This window comes from Oculina patagonica, chromosome 5, assembly GCF_052425735.1.
Source record: "Oculina patagonica isolate OP01 chromosome 5, crgOcupat, whole genome shotgun sequence".
In the NCBI taxonomy this organism is placed as follows: Eukaryota; Metazoa; Cnidaria; class Anthozoa; order Scleractinia; family Oculinidae; genus Oculina; species Oculina patagonica.
Window position 1 is genome coordinate 18,718,445 of NC_135762.1, and position 22,781 is coordinate 18,741,225.

The 22,781-nt window shown below is 37.6% G+C and overlaps 1 protein-coding gene across 4 annotated transcripts in view; it reads left to right on the forward strand.

Annotated features, from left to right (window-relative positions):
* Nucleotides 1–22,781, forward strand: part of LOC144653121 (periodic tryptophan protein 2 homolog) — a 101,300-nt gene that overhangs the window by 66,772 nt on the left and 11,747 nt on the right. For all 4 annotated transcript variants that reach the window (XM_078513033.1, XM_078513034.1, XM_078513035.1 and 1 more), the window contains 2 exons: nt 3,581–3,680; nt 5,312–5,377. In XM_078513033.1, coding sequence (XP_078369159.1) covers nt 3,581–3,680; nt 5,312–5,377 — 166 coding nt within the window. The remainder of the gene's footprint in view (nt 1–3,580; nt 3,681–5,311; nt 5,378–22,781) is intronic.

The window sequence follows — 22,781 nt, forward strand, 5'->3', positions numbered from 1 at the left end:
CCTGGGTTGAAAGCCTAGTCAGAAATTTTTTTATGCAAGTGGATTAAGGAAAGAGATGACGTAATGAGGGAAATTTTTGCTCACTGCTCCAGCTCAGGCTCTCAGGCAAACTGCATGACTCGTGCAAACCTTGGACTTGAGTTGTTGGACAACACTACATGGAGAAATACAACGGGATGGCCTTAATTTAGGCTTTATTTAACATGAATTGTATTTTCTTGTCTCAATTCTTGTTGGGTTTTTTCAAAATTCGGGACAAAATAGAAGTAAAAGGAGAGATTTGGAAAAAGATTTTATCAAAAAGTTAAACACATTTTTATAAACTCTTATAAAGCGTGAAACAATAAAAAGATTTGTGTGTCCTATGGGTGTAACAGAAAAAGTAAAAATTCTAATTACCGGTACATGTAAATTAAAGTACTTAAGGTGGCTCGACCCAGTTTTTTTCTAGCGATACCTATCAAGTTTAAAACCCTTATTCTTAAAGGGATTAATGTCAATGAGATATCCACTATATTACATGGATTACATGAAGGAATGCAATATGATATAAATTTCTGGGAGATCGGAATGAATATCACATGACAATGACGTCACACAGGTTTTTGCTCTGAATCCAATTTTAGCTCGTTACCGCATTTTCTCTCGAGATCCTCCACGCTACGTATACCTTGGATGTTTGCCTTCAGCTCTGCGGAGTTTCACCGAAATCTACAAGAGGAATTTTGAAATTTCTTGGAATTTCTTTTTAGATGGTGTAATTTATGCGTAAAATATAGACAAGACTTCATATAAAGAAATTTGCTTCTTCTTTGATGTTTAATGAGAGGCTTTAGTCCTCAATCCTTTTAAAAATGTCCCATATCCGATATCCAAACCATAAGAAGTAGGTAGACTTGTGCGATTTCGAAAAATATGGAATATGTATGAATCATAGTGAAGCGCAATGTTTAGCTCTATTTACCAACTTTACCAAGATTTCGGAAACTTTTGGAAGGTGGCCAAGCATAGTTATTTCACACGTGGTGCACAGGAATTAGATGTTGTGTTCAACTTGAAACAATAGGAAATCCCAGAGCACAAAATTATTCGAAACTACGAGATCGCTTCAATATTTACTCACGCAATTTTTATGTTAGACAGCCTTAGAAGTTTTCAATGAGCATGAAATTCAGGGATTGTTGAGTTGTACTGATCAATTGCCACCCTGAAAAAGTTTGAAGAAAATTCATCGACGAGTTTTGAAATAATTGCTTTTTTGCGAAAGTAGGCGTAAAATTGGTAAATAGAGCTAAACATTGAGCTTCACTATGATTCATATATATTCCATATTTTTCCGAAATCGCACAAGTCTACCTACTTCTTATGGTTTGGATATCGGATATGGGACATTTTTAAAAGGATTGAGGACTAAAGCCTCTCATTAAACATCAAAAAAGAAGCAAATTTCTTTATATGAAGTCTTGTCTATATTTTCGCATAAATTATACCATCTAAAAAGAAATTCAAAATTTCAAAATTCCTCTTGTAGATTTCGATGAAACTCCGCAAAGCTGATTAGGCAAACACTCAAGGTATACGTAGCGTGGAGGATCTTGAGGGAAAATGCGGTTACGGGCTAAAATTTGATTCAGAGCAAAAACCTGTGTGACGTCATTGTCACGTGATATTCATTCCGATCTCCCAAAAATTTATATCATATTGCAGTTTAGTCTATGTGTAATCCATGTGATATAGTAGATATGTCATTGACATTAATCCCTTTAAGTATGAGGGTTTCAAAGTTGATTGGTATCGCTAGAAAAAAACTGGGTCGAGCCACCTTAACTGTCAAGTAAACAGTTAAGCGTGAATTGAGTCACTTTGCATTTTGAAAGAAGGATTGATGTCCCCTATGAAAAGCATCTTGTATACCAGACAATTGAACTGGCTTCTGCATTTCTTTAAATCTTTGTAGAGATGATCTATCTTTGCTGTTTTAAACAAAGCCATATTGCTTGTGTGTGTGCAAGACAAGGAAATTCTTCGGCTCGTTGTATCACACCATTCCCCGATTGGACTTTCTTAGTCAGCAATAGAAATATTTTACTGTCTCTCTAATGTCTTGGAATCAAAAGCCCTTAATCTGCAAGGACTGCCAAGAACTTGCCAGTTGGAAAAGTTTTAGTTCCTTCTCAGTTGATGAGCCAGAAATCAATAATTGGTCTTCAAAACCAAGCAACTTCTATGGAAGGCAGAATCAATTCATTCTCCTCGTGGGAACCCAGCAACTCTTTCAGGAGGCAGAATCAGAAAGAATCCAGATACATGTATTTTTTCGGTTTGAAAAATTGTTTCATAAGTATTGCCTCTTTGGGTTTGTTGTCAACTCTTACAGCGTATATGTTGTTATTCCCAGTGTAACAACCATTTAATTATCATTAAAAATTGAACTGCAACCAGGATGAGACATATTAAAAGTGTAAAATAGCGTTCTCTGGTTTAAAAAGTTTGGGTTTTAAAACATTTTAAAACCCGAAGAAAGGAACATCAACGAAATCTTAAAAATTATACGAGAGGCTCGAACGTTGCTAACCTTGCTTGGCAAAATAATCACTCAATTGACTTTGATGGCGCTACCGTGATAGACAAAGGCAATTACCGCATTCGAAGAACTCTAGAAACTTGGCACACTGCCAAAACTGTCGGCGCAGACAATATCTCCAAACCGTTACCAAGACAATATTCTATCTTATTGTAATTCCTAATTTGTCTGTTTTTGTCCTTTTTTGGCTTTTTACACTTCTATTGTATTTTAGTTTTTAATTTATTTTCACACCCTCCCTTGTATATATTTCCAACCACGCGCTTTATCTTTTTTACATTCGACAAAGGCTATAGTAAAATAGCCGAAAGCTCATATTTTTTAACTTTTAAAACCAGAGAACGCTATTTTACACTTTTAATACATTTAATTATCGTTGCCGTAAAGTAAACAATCTTCATAAAAGACATTCTTCATTCTTGATAAGACGTCATCCAAGATTATTGATGATTGTGCAAGTATTGCCACTTATATTGCAGACACGAATATACCGGTATTTTCGAGAAAGCTCTCTTCATCTGAATTTTCTAACCTGCTTGCCACATGTAACTTTTTGGTTTGCAAAATTGTTTCATTAGTAATTACTTCCTTTTGTTTGCTGTCAATTTTGTTACGTTGTTTGTGTTGTTTTACACAGCGTAACAACTGTGTAATCATGATTGTTGTTAAGTTAACCTTATTAATTTTGATGTTTGAGAATAAAAAAGCAGTTAGTATTGTTTTGGTTTTACACAGCAGATTGTAGTTTCAATACACAGCTCCACAGTCAGTGCAGGTCTAGCTACCTGCTGACCAACGAGCCTGATGACTTTGGGTAGGGAATCGCCCAGTGCTGTGGTTAATTTATCTCACCCAGTTCCAGTTATAATGTCAAGTCACTCTAAATAGCATTATCTTGTATTATCAGTATTATCAAGATTGTATCTTTTACAAGAAAATGGTTAAGCCATGACACATGTACACACTGTGTACCTTTTTTATTCTGTATCCACCCAGGAATTTCTTCACAGTGGTAATATGACAGAAGCAGGACCTATGGACCTTATTGATGATAATGATGATGAAAATGATAACAATCAGCCCAGTCTGTTAAAAGGTAATTACATGTAAGTCATAATGTTGCTAACATCTGTTAAGTTATCTTGTATGTATCCCGACCAAGAGTATTGACCAGAATTGTTTGAATGCTCATTTATTTATACAAATGTACATTAATTATCTTGCCATCCAAACCATCACTTATGCTGCGCAATTTTCAGTAGCTGTTCAAAATAAGGAGTTTTGTACACAGCAAAAGGGATCAAAGCCCTTTGTTCAGTATTTTGGGGTTTATGTAAAAGTTGTTTGCTTTTCGCGTCTTGTTGTTGCTTTCTGGGAACTTTGCTGGCTGCAGACTGTCAAAGATGTCAAAAGTTGAAAAGCATGCAGCTAACTTGAAGAAAATTTAGACTCTTTACCCCAAATACATCATTCATCTAATCCTGGGGAGACTTTCAAAGGAATGTGCCTCAGAGATTGTGCCGTCACTTAATTACACCTTTAATTACCGGTAATCTATCTTAACATGTTGGCCAAGTCCCTAAGGTGTGGAAATGTGCAAATATTGTTTCCGTTTTCCAAAAGGGTGACAAGGACGATGTAGCCAACTACATGTATAGACCAATTTCTTTACTGAGTTTTTATCTCCAAAATTGTTGAGCGTTGCGTAATTTTTTTGTGTTCATTGCTTGTGATGTTTATCCTTGCCATCACACAGCCTCTTAGACACAGTCCACCGCATAACTAGATCGATTGACCAAGGTTATCAAACTGGCGTGGCTTTTTTAGACTTCTCAAAAGTGTTTGATTCGGTATTGCATACTCTTTTGATCAGTAAATTGGACCAAGCTGGAATAAAAGGCCCCCTACTGAAGTGGTTCACCAGCTATTTGATGGGCAGGATGCACTGTCCTTGGTCCTGCTTTGTTCGTTATATAAATGTATATATCAATGATAATTATGCCAGCATGCTGGCATTATTTGCCCACAATACCAAGTGCTTCCACACTAGGTAAGATCCGCCAGCGACTGTGCATCATTACAAAGTGACATTGATAACCTGATTAATTATAATGGAGTAATATCTGGAAGTTGGCCTTCAATACAGATAAATGCTCAATATGCACGGTGACAAAAAAAACGCTCACCTGTTATCCACGACTATATCGTGGGAGCAAAAACTCTGAGGAGAGTGGACAATCAATGTGACCTTGGAGTTCTTATCACCTGTGGTGATCGATTTATTGAGCACCTACATGTATATACACAGGTGAATAAAGCCATCAAGATGCTAAGATTCATTCAATGTGCTATCATTCGACGCAACCAACTTTTACCAACTTTGAGATCTCTCAACGTGGCACTCATGCATTCTCATCTTGATTATGCCTCCGAAATTTGGAGCCTGAAGTCTGTTACCATGAAAAAAAACTAATAGAGGGAGTCCAACAACGCCAGCACAGATTCTTCTGCCAGAGCTAAGCTACAACAAGCGGTTTTATCGGTTACATCTTTCTCCACTGGTGTACCGAAGAGAGGTCAAAGACCTTACAACATTATGTATGACTTGCATGACTTCTGTCCCAAGGCTTTCACATGATAACTTTGTCTTTCATCGCATGCACATGTACAGGTGGTTAAACAAAATTAGCCTTAAAATAAGCGGCATAAAAAGCTCTTCATTTGCAGGTGATATGAGCTCACGCAGATCCCAGTCAGAAGTTAGAGTGAATTCACTGCAGTTTTCACCAACAGGTAAATTGTGCACCAGCGCACTCTGATTTGTTTTTGTCTGCTTCTTTTATCATGATACAGTATTGTTTTCATTTGTACTACCATTTTCGAGCTACCATGAATGGCCAACGTTTTCCTGCATTTTTTCACATGTAAAACATTCAAGTTTAGTTAACTTGAAAAATGTGGCGATTTGTCTAAACAAACTGAATGTTTTACCCAATCAAAGCCTCTTCGAGCCACGACTGAATTTTTTTTACCAAGTTTTACGTTTGGTTTTCATATCTTGAATATATATGAGCGGCAGATGTTCAAACATTTCTTTGATGCAATTAAAAAGCAAAAAACGAGCAAACATGCGTGACAATTGCAGATAATCGGCGGTTGACCCCACAATGTCTATTGCATTGATATAAGATCTTTTCATATTAGGTGACTGAGATTGTCGGATTAGCTCAGTCGTGTAGGTTTCAGGATGGAGGGTGAGAGGTCGTGATATCAAAACCCAGAAGTGTCTGCTCCTTTTTCCTTTTTTTTTCTGTTTTAACCCCGCAGCACTAAAATGGTTTGTTTATTCTATCGCTCCTGTATACATTGGAGAATAAAAGCATTTACATGTAAGCCGTAAAGTAATAACGCTGTAAATAAATATATCAGAACATATATACGAAAGAGATCGATCAGTGCATCACTTTTGCGGCTCTTAATGTGCGAATAACCTATATTTATCGTAGTTGAAAATTCAGGCGTTATCTTTGCAATAGGAAATTATGTTATACGAGGAATCTTCTCTGTATAGAAGATGCGCGAGTGTCAGTTTCATTTATCGAGCGTTTGCATGTGTTACAAGCAGCTGTAACACATGGAAATATTGCATGTTGCATCGTTTTTGCGGCTCTTAATAACGCTGTACGAAAGAGATTGATCAGTGCATCGCTTTTTGCGGCTCTTAATGTGGTAGGTAAACTTGTTTATCGTAGTTGAAAATTCAGGCGTTATCTTTGCAATAGGAAATTATGTTATGCGAGGAATGTTTACATCTGATGGACCAACCAACCAGCCGACCAACCATGTGAGTGAAGTCGGGCTACCCACTACACTCCTTCATTGAAAATTCAGTCGTAAAAAAACGGGACAGTTGGCCGTTCACGGTAGCTCGAAAAGGGCAGTTAGTCTTGTTGCAAGTTACAGTATACCTGTTGCAGTTAAATTGGTTTTCAGGTTAAAACCATTTCCAACCAATATTCAGCTGCGTTAACCTAAAGATAGCAATCTATTGGGCTTCCTTTTAATAAATTCAAGTTATTTTCTATCATCAAATTTGTAAATCTTCAGGTTGAAGCAGATTAATCTAGGTCGAAAACTGATTATCCTGAAAACCAATTTAACCTGCAACATACTTACATGACAGTATGCCAGAATACCTGTCAATTGACTGTTAGCTTTCAGTTTTAAAACTATACAGGTACATTTAGATACCTTTACACTAGAAAGCCTTGTCATTCTGTTCAAATTGTTTTAGCAAGATGTAACAGCTGTGGCAATGTTTTGGCACATCTTGATCAAGTCAATGTCAGTGCACTGAAGAAACCACTGAAAAGAAATGTTTCCTTTTTATTGCTTGATTTGATAGCTTGCTGCTTAAAGCACTTTGTCAAGAACATTACATCCTGTGAACTGAGCACTAACACTTACTTTGTAGATCTTAGGATGTCTTTGGAAACAAGTGTGAAAAGTTTATTTTTTACCAGGAATTACCATAAGTTGCTTATCAAAACAAATTCAAATTACATTGTAATGTTGATAAAACATGGGCAAACGTAATGAGGTTTTACCCCATGTTTGTCATTGACGAAAGCCTCAACTTTATCTTGCTAAAATATAAAAATGTGTTTAAAACAGATCTAAAAATATAAAACGATACCCTAAATTTTCGATCGCCTTCTGCGGTCTTCTTCAGAGAATGATGGATTTTTTTTTTGCAAGGTTCGCAGAATTCTAATAAGCTACATCAACATTATTGTTCGTTGCCCCCCGTGGGAGCAACTAGCGATGCATAAACCCTTGGGAAGGGCGCTCTTTCGTTTATAGTGTTTTTGTCGAGGAAAGAATGCAAGGATTCCAGAAACAGTCTTTTGTTCTTGCTACTTACACCTGTTTCAAGAATTTCGGCATAACTTGGATGTATGGCGTGGCCGATTTCTGCATGATGTTTAATCGCGGAGTTGATGTTTCCGTTTCTTCCAGGCTTGTGTTCGGCTCCCCGTGATTTCCAGTTTCTTTTGCTTTTCCCAACGTATGCAAAGGGACATGTCCTGCAAGTCAATTTGTATATGATTCCTTTCAATTGATCTTTATTCGGTCAGTCCTTGGGCTTTTCGAAAATATTTCCTAACGTTCGTACTGGTTTAAACGCTGTCTTGATGTTTTTGCGGCTCAAAATCCGTAGAACGCGCTACGACACTCCTTTCACATACGGAATGGACGTGTATGTCTTAGGATTCTCCTGGGTTCTTGGTTGCGTGTTTGTTTTGTTTGATTCGCCAGCTGAATAAGTCATTAATAACGCGTTGCTTCTCGTTTTGTCTTTGCGCAGTTGTTGATGGAATGCACTTAGCTCGGTCCATTAGAGTCTTAACGATGGCTCTCTTGCTTTGCGCTGGGTTGTGTGAATGGGAGTCTAAATACTTGCTCGTATGTGTGGTCTTGCGGTATACACCCACCTCGACCTTACCATCCTCATTAACGGTGTTGTTGGTGCCCAGGAAGGCTATGCTGTTCTTGCTCATAGTTGTTGTAGGCATCTCCACTGTAAACTGAATGTTGGCGTTTATCGAGTTTAAGTGGCTGTGAAAAACTTCAACACCGTCCCTCTTAATGCATGCATTCAATCATTGACATAGCGGCGCCACCACTTTGGTTTTACGGGCAAAGTTTCTAACGCTTTCTCTTCAACTTCTTGCATTACAAGCTCTGCTATCACCGCACTGACTGGCGATCCCATGGCACATCCCGATACCTTTTTTTATTTTTTTTTTTATTTTTTTTTTTATTTTTTATTTTTATTTGCAACACACAAAAAAGAAAAAGCTTATTTACAAATCAATTGATACAGGTACTTATATCACTTACAGAAAAAAAAGGCTACTTACAAAAAGATGACTTACACTACTTACTAACACTACTTACATTACTAAAATACAAAGATAATTGCTGAGTAGAAGAAGAAAACTAACACTACTTACACTTAGTCTGTAGAAAGAAAAAAAAGAAGAAAAAGGAAAAAAAATTACAATCACACGAAAATGCGAAAAATACAAGAAGTGTCTAATTATAAGTTCCGTCAAAATAATTATAAAATATTAACTCTACTGTTGAAAAACAGGGAGAAGCTCTTTCCATTTTTCGCTATGATTTTTTAGGTTTTTGTTTCGTTTAGCTATGGCAAGTTCTAAATCGTAAGTTATTTTTATCCTGGCTTTCAATAATGAAAGAGATGGCTTTATATTGAGGTTTCGACATTGAAAAATTACTTGCTTACATAAGATGATGATATGATTTAGTAAAGGAAGATCTTTTCTAAAAAACCCAAATGTTATATTAAAAGCATTTAAATTATTAACGTCAGTAAGGTAGTTTTGAAGCCATTCCTTTACTGAAATCCAAAAGCCTGATGTAATTTCACAGTGAATGAATAAATGCTCAAGGGATTCCTCAGATTCACCACAAAACGTGCACGAGAAGGAAGAAACTAGACCCATTTTATAAAGGGCTTTATTAGTGAACACAATTCTGTGTAATAACTTATACTGGAATTCTCTAGTTTTGGAATAGACAGTTACGCTCCTAGGAAGGTTATAAATATCTTGCCATGGCAAATTAGTTGTTGGAAATAATTCTTCGTATTTACGTTTTGATGTCGCAGCAGCCTCTATCTTCTTCACAAGATCCCAATATAGCACCTTCGAAGTCGTCGGGAAAACAACGTCTTTAGAATCGTTTGTGTCGGCGCGAATTATTTGTAATTGTTGTTTTAAAATAGCTTTCCATTCCAACGGGATAGTGTCAAAAATGCTCATAAGAAGGAAGTGTTCAGCCATTGTTATATTTTTGTTCTGTAATGCGTCCCAAGTCTTAAGTTTACCTGTGTCATTTAACAAGTCACGTAATTTGATTATATCTTTCTTGACTATTTTATTTCTAAACAGCGGTTTACCGTCTATACAAATGAACTTGTTGTTCCAAATGAATTCATCTAACACGTTCGCAGGAGTGGAAATGAGCTTTTCCTTGTAATTTGCCCACTCATTCAGACATTCTCTATAGAACTTTGGAAATGACTTTGGAAGATATTTCACATCGTAATTGCAATTCAGCTAGAAAGAGCCTCCAAAATCGAAAAGGTAATTATCTAGGAACACCTTCCAGGTGCTGTCATAGTTCTCCGAATATTTTTTCATGCACATAATTCTTTGTGTTTTAATAAGTGTCTCTATATGGGGCATTCGCAATCCCCCATTTTTAAAGTCACTGATCAGAGTTTTGCGCTTTATTTTATCTTTTCCAGATTTCCATACAAACTTAAAAAGAACAGAGTTTATCTCTTTGATAATTTCTTTTGTAAGGGGAATTTGAGAGGCTCGGAACATAAACTTTGGAATTGCGAAGGTCTTGATGATTTGAATTCTTCCAAGTAAAGTTAAATTTCTCCATTGCCATGTAGTCAAAGATTTTTTTATGGAGTTAATAATTTTTTCAAAATTGAGTTCTTGGAATTTTTGCCAGTCGTAGGTGAAATATACACCTAAAATCTTTATTGGCTTGTTGACCTTGTCTGTTCCAAGGTCTAGATCTTCAGGGTAGTTATGTAGGCTGCCAAGCCAATATGCCTCCGTTTTCTCTTCGTTTAGTTTCAACCCAGAAACAAATCCAAACTTATTTATAATTTACGAAAGTAGTAAGATCATCGTCGAAAACAATTAGTTTTACTTCTTCATTGCCGACTTTAATACCTTCGATTTCTTTGTTTTGGCGTATTGCAATATTAAGAACTTCAAGCGCGATAATAAAAAGGTAAGGCGACAAAGGGTCACCTTGTTGCACCCCACGTTTAATTTCAAAAAGATCTGATGCAAAACCATTGTTCATTACACAGCTCGAGATATCAGAATAAAGAACCTTGACCCATCTGATAAAGGAATCCCCAAAATTAAAAGTTTCTAGTGTGTTGAATAGATACTGCCAATTTAAAGAATCGAAAGCTTTTTTAAAATCGAAGGTTGTCATTAAACCGGGAATGTTGTAGATTTTGGTATATTCCATGACATCATTAATTGATCTAATTGCATCAAAAATAGTCCTGCCTTTAACATATGCACATTGACTTGCATGAATAATGCGTGGTAGAACCTATTCCAACCTGGTTGCTAGAGCATTAGAGCCGATCTTCTAATCTACATTTAGCAAAGATATAGGTCTCCAATTTTCAATGTGTCTCCTGTCTTTGTCTTTTTTTCCGATAAGCTGAATGATTGCTTGTCGTTGTGAGTTTGATAGTCTGCCATTTACATAAGCCGCATTTAAGGAATCTACCAGGAGACCCCCTAATATAGGCCAAAATTGTTTGTAAAATTCGGCTGTTAGGCCATCGTTACCCGGAGATTTGTTGTTTTTTAGTTGATCCACAACCTCGTAGCACTCATCGTAGGTTAACTGACCTTCACAAAGGAGCTGCTGGTGATCTGATAATTTAGGTGTATTGAGATTTCTAGTATAATTGTGCAGTTAGTCGAAACTGATTTCCTGGTCCTTATCATCATACAGATTTTTATAAAAATCCTTTAATTCAAACATAATAGCCTTTCTATTAATTACTTCTTGTCCTTCTTTGTTAATTAATTTTCGTATACAAGTTTTTGCTTTTCTGGACTTTTCAAGATTTAGAAAAAACTTGTTATTTTTTCCCCTTTCTCATACCATGCAGCTTTTGATCGGATGATATTTCCCTGCGTGATGTAACGAACATTGAATCATATTCCATCTTATACTTTTCTAAGCTTTCGATATTTTCCTCTGTAGGGTGTATAGCACACAGCTGTTCACTCTCTTTAAGTTAGCTCTCTACCACGTCAAGTCTATTTCGTCTTTCTTTTGCCTTTTCTTTACTAAACGAAATTGTGGTTTGTCTTATTCTATATTTAACCAGATCCCAAAGAAGCTGCTTATCATGAATATCTTCAAACTCTTTCAACCAAACTTTAAGACTAGAACAGATAAGGTCAATATAGGTATCGTCTTCCAGAAGACTAGAGTTAAACACCCAATGCGAAGGGCCACGGACTTTGTCTTCTATGGTATTTATTTGTAGCGTAATCGCGGAGTGATCCGATTTAATGGAAGGTATGATTTCGGCGTGTTCTATGAAGTCTTGTAAACAGTCATTAATTAGCCAATAATCAAGGCGCCTCTGGACCCGAGGTCTATTTTGCCTCCAAGTAAATTGTCTCTTGTCAGGATTTCTTACCCACCAGATATCCACCAGATCATATTCTAATTTTATATCAGAAATATTTTTAACCGAGTCTTTTTTTTCTACCCGACCGCCTTCATTGTCCATCTCAGCATCCAAATGGACATTAAAATCGCCTCCGATAATTACCTGACTTTGTGAATGGAAATCTGTTCCATCAAGTATTGATAAAATATTTGCAAAGAAAGTGCATTGTTCCGATGTTTTGTTTGGAGAATATATATTTAGGAGTAAGAAAGGCGATTCTTGAATTAATGCTTCAATTAGGACATATCGACCTTCACTGTCTTGGTTAACGGACTTCAATTCGAATTGCAATTTATCACTGACCAATATTAAAACACCTTTACCGCGATTTGTACCATGGGAATAAAACATGTCTCCATGCCACTGAAACTTCCACTCATTGACTACCTCTGAGGTGCTATATGTTTCTTGTAAGAACGGGATATCAGCTTTCTGTTTTTTTATCCATGAGAAAATTGCTTCATGCTTGTGAAAGTCCCGAATCCCTCGAGCATTTAGTGATATTAATTTAAATTTTACATTTGCAATTTGAGTTTCGCCAGTGGTCTAAGTTTAAATGTATTCGGCTTGTAAAAGAAAGAGCTTCCTGTTTTTTTGTTTTGTTTTTTGTTTTGAAATATTGCTCATTACTGCTTTGATTATACAATGATAATTACTTGGTAATCTGTTGATTTTACAATAGTTAATGAATTGTTGATTCCCGCATTTTTTAACTAACAATAATGAAGACACACTAAAAAATCTAACACATAACATAAAAAAAAAATCTCGATGATTTGGTAAGTGCAGAATGCAATATGGAACAATTGAAAGTATGATGTTTTATATAGTCCATGGGCCAGTCCAGATTTTGGTACCAAATCAAGGGACAAAGGATGATTGCTGTGAATTGATAGTATACTAGGTGAAGATTAAAAATTTGTATGATAACCTTTCTGTAGCAGTAGCTTTCAAGGAATTTTTTTAATTTAAAAAAGGCCAAAAATGGCGATTTAGGATACTAATAAGGCCAAAGATAAATTATTATGAAACATGCACTAAATAGGCTTTCTGTAGTTTATTTTATGATGGGAGACATCAGAAGATTTTTTTGTTGTTGTTTTTCGTCCATACATTTTGATTTGCTATGAATTTACATGAAAATAGAGGGGAAATATGAAAAGAAGCATTCGAATTGCATGATGGGTAAAATCCAATATGGCGGCCAGCATGGCAGGTGAGTGGGTTCTTGATTTGCCAGTTGATTAGCTGTTTTAATACGCCAAATGCAGCCAAATCTATTAATATTCGGCAAAAACATTTAATTAATAGACCGAGTAAACTTTTTAAGCCCAAATTATTTGAATATTTGACTAAATAAGCAGAATTTTGAAGAAACTTACAGACCTTGTAGATCGAAAGCTCATTTCGATAATCAGGTAGAAGTTGAATTCGTGATTTCTAGCGCATATTTTCTGCTTCTATCTTTCTAAATGTGGAGATAAATCTAATTTTTAGCATAATTGATCTGTTGCAGACAGAATAATTTAAATATTTTACGTTTTTATAGGCAAATGTTTTGTTATTGTGTTGTGACAATTCAACATGAATTCCCATCAAATAGATCGCCCCTTTCCAACTGAATATTTTAAAATACTGTTGCTCTCGTTAATTGCAAATGCATAAATTGCAACTTAAACACTTAAAAATGTCATCTGGTTAAAATAGGAGCCTCCTCTAAGAGAAGTATTATTGATGCTGAGGAATCAAATGGGAAACGATTCTGCATGGAGAAGAAATGTATCATTCACTGCACCGACGATAGCACTGATTTAGTCAGTCTGAAAGATGAAGAGTCATGGAAAACCATGTTAAGAGCAGCAGAGATTCGTAATCACCAAGAAATTTTAGAAATATCTAAGTCTTTAAGCGAAGGAGAAGTCCCGCTAATTTATTACCATCGAAAATGTCGAAGTTATTTCACAATGAAAAAGTTGCTAGATAAATTAACTGAGCAATCATCTAACAGCCAAACTGATCAGGAACAGGTGGTTAGGAGGCTCTCTATTCGTGGATCCCCCAATACTACCACAACATACGAGCGCATCTGTATTTTCTGTGAAAAGCCAAAATATCTTAAGGGAACAAGAAATCGTGAGCCTTTAGTACAATGCCGAGATTTTCGGGCAGATAACTCTGTCAGAAAAATAGCCACTGAAAAGAATGACAGCAAGATTCTTGCCTTCGTGTCACGGGAATTAGTTGCAGCAGAGGCATGTTATCACAGGACATGCTACAAAAGCTACACAAGACCAGAAGCAAGCAGCAATGTGAAGCCTGATGTAAGCAGTGAATCTCCGGATGACGAGTATGCCAGTCTAGAACGTGATGCTTACCAGATGCTTTTTGACTACATCAGATCAGATGTGATAGGGGAAGAGAAAGTCGTAAGGATGTCTGATATGACTCAGTTGCTTGTAGAGTATCTTATGTCATTAGGAGCTAAGGAATGCAAGCCATCAACAAAAAAGCACATCAGAAGGAACTTAGAAGCAGAGTTTAGTGAGTTACTCAAGTTTGAAAACTTACTAGACAGCACACGTGTATTCTTAATCCCTGCTAGCCTAACGCCAGTGCAAATCGCCAGAAATGTACTTACTATCCTTATGGCGGAAAAAGAAAACAAAGGCTCTACAACAAAGATCTCCAATATTCAGAAAGCTGCCGCTGACATCCGCGAAGCAATTCGGGACCAAAAAAGCAAAATGTCATGGCCACCGCGCCCTTCAGAGCTAACTTACAGTGCCATAGATGTTCCTGAAGAGCTAAGTGCATTTCTGTATACACTACTGACTGGCAGCAAAGATTCGACAGAGACGGAATGTTGTCAAAGAGTCCAACGGTTGATGAAGTCGTTTGCACAAGACCTGATATTTGGAGTAACCAGAGGGCGAATAAAGTCACCTAAACAAATCCTTCTCCCGTATGCTGTAAAAACTCTAACAAACAACGTCGAACTTGTGTCTATACTAAATCGCTATGGTCATGGCATTTCTTATTCTCAACTGGAGGAAATAAACACTGCCCTTTGTATGCAAAAGATGGCAAATGCAACAAGTGAAGTTCCACTGCCTAGCAATATACTACCTCATGTTAGTACCACATTAGCATGGGATATATCGACAGGCTCAAAGAGACTCTTTCGGGTGAAGGCACTTCACACCGTGTGAACGGCATCGCAGTACAGGCGAGACATTTTGGCCCCCATCCCCTCCCTGATCAGTCACCTGGGATCACTAAAAGTAAGAAAAGAAGTGTTTAAGCACTAGATGTTGCAGCTCTACCCATTTACAACGCAGGTGAGCGTCAAGGCCCTAAGTCAAGAACATATGTAGAAGTTACCTGCCAGGAAGTGTTAGAAAATGCCCGAAGAAAAAACCTTTTGTGGATTTTAGTGCGCCTACATGGACAAATGAGCCAGAAGGTTAGTGGATGGACTGGCTATAACATTTTGGTGCGCGACGAGATCGATGTCCGTCAAGACAACATCGGATATCTCCCCACCATTGATGCTCCTGCCACCAGCTTGTCTACCGTTCATGAGATTTTGGTCCGTTCACTGAAGATAAAAGAAGCTCTTGGACTGAAGAGTATAGTACTGATATTTGATCAAGCTCTGTATTCAAAGGCGACAGAAATAACTTGGAAACACCCAGACAAGTTTACAGACATTGGTCCACGAATGGGCGTCTTTCATACAGTCTGTACCCTTCTGTCAGTAATCGGGAAGAGATTCCAAGACGCTGGTTTAAGGGACATTTGCATTGAATCAGGAGTAATCGCCGAAGGTTCCGTGACAGGAGTTCTTGAGGGACGTAAATACAACCGTGCTGTCAGGTTTCATAAATTGATGTATGAAGCACTCCAAAGACTAATCTGGAAAGGGTTTCATGCGTGGGTTGAAGAAAAGTTTCCAGCTAAGAAGCAGTTTGTCCAAGATTTCTTTGACGGACTGAAACCTTTGTATGACAACCCGTCCCAAAAGGAACAACAGAATGTCTTGGATAGTCCTAGTCTCCCAGAGTTTATCACACTGTACGATAGGTACCTGGACTATCTACGCAACAATAATGGGAAACTATCTAATTTCTGGATGTCGTACATTGATCTCGTAGACATTTTGCTGAATATGGTGAGAGCATCAAGAGAAGGCAATTGGGAGCTACACTTATCTGCCATCGAACAAATGATACCATGGTGTTTTGCGTATGACAACATAAATTATGCCCGCTATTTACTTGCATACTTGTCTGAGATGACCCACCTTGAGGAGACCCATCCAGAGGCCTACGAATTTCTGAGTTCTGGTGGATTTTCGGTGCAGATCGGTGACCAAAACCCCTTTGGAAGGGTTCCAGTTGATCAAACTTGTGAAGAGACTGTCAATAAAGACACACAAACAGCAGGCGGCACAAAAGGTTTCAGCCTGAAACCAGGAGCTGTGAGCAAGTACTATATAGTGTCTGAATATCGAAGTATTTTTTTGAAGCAGCTGAGAGACATGCTTGATCTAGGCAAAACGAACTATGAGCACACGGATCTACAGAAATCAAGAATTGCACGAGACCAGGCTGATGTGAAGTCACTGACCACTTTACTAGAAAGCAACTGGATAAATCCATTCAGCTCTGAGCAGCAAGATTTGGTATGTTTGTCAACCGGAGAGGTTGCCACACAAAAAATTGAAGAAGATCTGCTGAACGCCAAATCTCTCGGGGAAAGGGCATACAAAGAATTTCGTGCACAGCGACTAGAGGCGAATCCTCCTGAGGTCAAATTTCACGACTCTTTGAAGAAATCAAACCTGAAAACGTTCTCTGAACTTAACAAGAAGGTAAAGGTCAAGAGCAAAACAGCATGTGAGGTCATTCTGAAAGCTGATAGAGCACTTTTCGGTCAAATGGTCATAATAGCTGAAAACAGACAGCTTCACATGAGAGATGTCCTCTGTCATCCGCTGGGACCTCTTCCTTGGGCGCTATCCGCAGTAGATGGGTCACTGCGTAAAACAAGCAAGGCAGCACTAGCAAAAGAGCTTCAAAAGAATGTGCCTGCTGCAGAGGACATTCCCCAGCCTTCTGCATCCGTCATTGATGGTATGGCGTTAGTGCAAAGATTGAAAGGTGACCATAAGAAGTTTTCAGATGTTGCTGACTCCTTGTTTGGAATGGTTCTACATGAAGCAGCATCCTCCAAAAGAATTGATGTTATATTTGATGTGTATAGAGAGAGCTCAATTAAGAATGCAGAAAGAGAGCAGAGAGGTGCGGAATATGGAAATGAATTTAAAAATCTCCAACTGGACCATAAAGTGCAGCAGTGGAGAAAGTTCCTTCTGAATCCACAAAATAAGACCGCCTTAACAAAGTTTGTGACCAAAGAATGGAAACAAGACAAGTATAGAAGAAAGCTGAAAGACAAGATCCTTTTTGTAGCCTTTGAAGAAGAGTGCCACCAGATCTCATCAGATGATACCTTTTCTGTTGAAGACCTTAACTCAACACAAGAAGAAGCTGATACAAGGATTCTTCTCCATCTCTCCCATGCAGCTAGATCGGGTTACAGCACAGTGATCGTGGTATCAGAAGATACAGATGTCTTTTTACTTTGTGTGTCATTCAAGCACTTAATCCCCTCGTCAATATTTTTCAAGTGTGGAACACAAACAAGAGTTAAATACATCAGTATCACGAGTATAGTGCAATCCATAGGACAGCATCTGTGCAGCAGTCTCCTTGGCTTGCACGCTTACACTGGTTGTGACACAGTCAGTGCTTTTGCTGGGCGGGGCAAAATTGGTGCACTTCGAATCGTCAAAGAGGAGAGATCCTTTCAGGAAATGTTTGACCTCTTAGGAGTGGAATGGGAACTCTCTGATGATCTATTTCAGAAGCTTCAGGATTTCACTTGTCGTGTGTACAGTTCCCGCCCTAGGAACAAGCAGCATCAACGAGCTCAGATATAGACTGTTCTGTTCAAAGCGAGGCAACATCGAGTCCGACCATCTTCCACATTGTGCTGATTGCCTCTATAAGCATGCGTGCCGAGCAAACTATCAGACAGCAATCTGGAGACGAAGTCTTGAAAACCGACCTGAGATTCCGAGTCCATTGAGACATGGCTGGATTCAGGATGAGAACAAGTTAGGGATTGACTGGATGAGTGGTCAACCAGCTCCTGAAGCAGTTTTAAAGCTTCTCTCTTGTTCATGCACCAGATCTTGTAAGCTCCCGAAGTGCAGCTGCCTTGCAAATGGTTTGAAATGCACAGACATGTGCAGGCTCCCCGAGTGTGAGAACAGGCGAGAAGAAGAAGCTGTCGCAGTAAAGGTCGATGCTGATGATGATGACAGTGACGAGGACTAGAATATAAGCCCCCCAATTCTTTCCATCATATTTTACTTAGCTGTTGACATGATAAATGCAAAAGTGCGTGTATTTATTGACCACAGAACAATACAGTCATTGCCACATTTAAATACAATGACATGCCAAATGTCTACCGAAATACATAAATAACAAATGGTCATTGTGAAGATCCAAGATGGCGGATCCAAGATGGCCGCCAAAAAAGGTAATGTTATGTAAAGCAGTGTCACAAGTAGCTATAGAAAAAGTGAATCTAGTTAGTGCCCAGTTGTCATCTAGAACTATCAGTTTACAGTATTTTGGAAACAATTCATCATTATTTTTGTAGTTTACATTGACTTTCTGCTTGAAAAGGCAACGTTTCTGTGTTGCCATGGCAACCAATAAGCAGCGTTCGCTTAATATTGTTACATAAAGTCTTGAAAATCATTTTTAAGACAGTAGTACCATGTAATCGTCAAAACGTACCCCAAAAACATGAGTAAAAGGTTTTAAAACTTATGTTTTAACACTAAACGTACGTTTATTCAACATTGAAGAAAGCCGAGTGACGTCACTTTATCACGTGATTAAACCCGTAAAGCTACTCATTTGACACGGTTATCATACATAAAATTAAAGCAGGGGATTTATAGTTTTTAAAAATATAGGTCACTCTTTGTCCCTCTTTTTGGTACCAAATCGTCATTTTCGGGGTCCTGGCCATGTTCGTGTTTATTTGCTTTATTTTACTTTCGGAAAAACTGTTCACAGGCTACTTGTCTTCTTTCCCAGGTGTTCCTTACGCTAATCTTTGCAAACGTAACACGACACTTTTGTTCGTTTGTAACAAAATACTTTTGTCTTCCTTGAAAATGCGATAACATGAAACTTTTGTTTTTTGTTTGTTTTACGGCGGCATCGATGACATTTGTTTAATTTAATTAAGTTACGGTTTAGACTGCACGAAAGACGATTCTCAAAAACTAAAGAAACAAATCTAATCAAAAAACATATTTTTCGACAGGTTTTTTAAAACGCAGTACAGCTAGGATATTTGTTTCCTGGTTATCAGGTGTTCATGCCGAAAATCCCGGTGCAAGTTTTTGCATACCTAATTACGAAAGCGCTGTGAAAGTGTCAAAATCTAATTTAATTAATTTGCGGTTTTTACTTGGCGCCAAGAAGTCTGCAGGAAGCCTACCGCAAACACGCAATACAAGCGATGTTCATGATAGTTCCAGAAAACAACGTAGACTAATCTGCGCATGCATTTGGTGTAAGGGTTTTCTGAAACAAATATATACGTTTGAGATCTTCATATGAAAGTAACGTAGATGTGCTCCAGGTTCTACCTAGGGGTACGGTCAGGTGCTCCCCACCCCCACCCCCTCCACAAGGAATAATTAATTAATTGATATTAATTAATTAATTGGTGATTAAAAGTTTACACATTAGCGCATTAGGGGTTTATCACACGACTGCCCACCAAACCATCACAAAAGTGCATACCAAAGCTCCGTGATTGACCCTTACCTCACGCTCCAGAAACTAACTGTTGAGCAATCAACGCTCCAGGCCTAGCCTTTTGTGATGGTATACAAAAGCTAATTGGTTCGTTCACATTCGTTTGACGAGTGCTAACACCTAGATTTAAATAATTAGTATTCAAAGTGGCAAAAAAACCCAGCTAAGACTCAAAACAAGACGCCTAAAGCTTAATGCTTAAAACCGGGCAGTTAATGTTTAACTACCTGATTAGACAAGTACAGCAAAAACTTTTAAAATACCATTTAATTTATATTGAGTAACATGCAAGTCTGTGGATTGCTTGTCCATGCTTGGACAAAATCCTGCTTAGGCTTTCAAATTTTTATTTTTCTTCCGAATACTGAATAACCTAGGTGTTGAAAACGTTTTGTGTGCAATCTTGAATAAATGAACTCAAACCAGTTAAATGGCAGTACAAGTGATCTCCGACCAAAACAAAGAAACAATTAGAAAGATTTCGTTAAAAACTAAGACGCGTTTTTAAACATTTTTAAGCTCTTCACGTCAATTTTTAAGCTCTTCACATCAATTTTGGGAAGCAGTCACGCAAACGCAAGTTCTTGATTGCATGATTCATTGCAGGTCATTTCTCCATCGCCGTTCGGTTCCGACTGAAACTCAAACGCAAAACCCTTGAATGAGAAACAAAAAATATATATTTTATATTCCTCGCTAAAAAGAGTGGAGTAACCAGAAAATTATAGTATTGGCTCCTGCTCGAATAAAACGAGTCACATAAATAATAAAAAAAACGAATAAAACGAGTCAAATATCAAGAATAACAGAAAAATTTCTAAGCAAAATTACAAAAGAAATAAAAAGACTAAAAAAGGGCATGCATTAGACCACACGTATTAGATAACAGATGCTGCTAAAAATCTCAACTAAATGTGAAAAAAATATTCAAGATGAGGCGAAGAAACATTTGAGTTGCATTAAAAATTTTGAATCCTTAAAAGCCGTGAAAATAGCATGCCGTGATAAAATTTAATTTATTATACGCGCCAAAGGGCAAGTTTTCATTTTTGCCGTCTATTCAGTTTCACAGGATGGCTTTAAGGATTTACATTCCATTCTAGTTTGTAGAAATTATTATATTATTACTTTGCATTTCCATTTTGTTTTCTGAGTTCTTGAAAAGTGTGCAAGTAAAGTTTTTACATCATGAACAAAATAAGGTTCTTTTGTTGTGTAAACATTCAATTCGTCTGTGACACACGGACTTAGTCGGCCCAACTGCACACGGATGGAAATAGTCAAAATGGACACAATTCTTGCTAGATGAAAAGCATCTTCAAAGTAGAGTCTGGAGCCGTTTTTAAATGCAGGAGCTTGCTGCAAAAACATTGCGTGACTGATGTAAAAAAGCTTCGACCTCAGCGACCTGTCGAAACAATCACCGGTTTCGGACTCCAGAACTCGCTTGAGTCGAACGCTTGAATAAAAACACAAAAATATATCTTTCACGTTTAACAGAAATCGGGGTATTAGATAAAATTTTAATTGCTCCTGCTGAGTAAATATCAAAAGTGCGGGATCTGAATCCTGGCCAAGAAAGCGGCCGAGTGAACTACTACGACAAATGACGCAAATATGTAAACATCACATGGTGCCTCAATCTATAAATAGATGCCGTGTTCGTTTCAAAAGCCTAAAAAGGCAACTAATACAAATGTGAAAAAATAAAAAAGAAACATGAAAAAAGTTTTAGATGAATTTTTATTCAAGATGGGGTCAAGAAACATTTTAAAAGGCAAAAAGATTTAGAAAATTTCAAAAACTTGAAATTTTGCATGCCGTGGTAGAATTTAATTACATGTATTAAATTACCCGCGCCAAGATTTCATTTTCATTTTGCAGACCATTTGTTTTACTTGCTGGCTTTACGGATCCCTTCACAAATACCATCATAGTTCGTAGAAATACTATACATTACAATTTTGTTTACTGAAGTCTTGGGAAGTGTTTTACATCAAGAAAAAAAATAAGATTATTTTGCTGTGCAAACATTCAATCGTCTCTGATACGCGACTTTGCCAGCTCAACTGTGCACGGATGAAAATGGACATAATTCTTCCTATTAAATGAAAAGCATCTTCAAAGTATTCCGGCTCAAAAATGCTCTGGCTACCAGCCGTTTTATAAAAGAGCAGTTATGCGTAAAGCTTGCTGCAAAAACATTGCGTGACTGAAATAGCGGTTTGGAGCTGTCAAAACAATCACCGGTTTCGCAATCCAAACGCTTGAATAACACAAAAATATATATATTTCACGCTAAACAGAAATCTGGGTTTTAGATAAAACTTAAAAGAGATAGAAGAGTGATTTAATAGCCGGGTTTAATAGCTCCTGCCGAATAAATATCAAAAGTGCGTGATTTGAATCCTGGCCAAGGAAGCGGCCAAGCGGGTCTGGAACGATTTACCGACAAGACTACTACGACGAAAAAATTCCGGGCGATTTATGAACCGGGCTCGGCCCAGTCTCTGCCCGGTTAACAAGAATTTTGTAATGTCCGCAAAATAATATTAATTAAGCTTACATTTTAACATATTTTCCGTCAATAAAGAGTTTATTTGGTTCAGACTTACTGAAAAACGCTTTCCTTCCTTCCTTTCTTGCCTCTTTCAATTTCTTCACTTGAATTTTGCGAAGGTCGTAGAGTTCCTTGGGGATATCTTCATAAATTTTGTAGTCTGTGTCTTTCAATAAATATTTATACCCACATCTTAGAACTTCCTCCCGATCTGAGTATCGCAGGAATCTTGCAATTATCGTTCTTCCACTGCTGTTACTTCTCGGCTGTTTCCCCAATCTGTGAACGCGTTGAAATTCGATGTCATTGGCATTTTCAACTTCGAGTACGTTTTCCAGAAAATCAACTAACTGGCCTTTTGTGTCTTCCATTCTTCTTCCTTGCTCGTTTTCTACA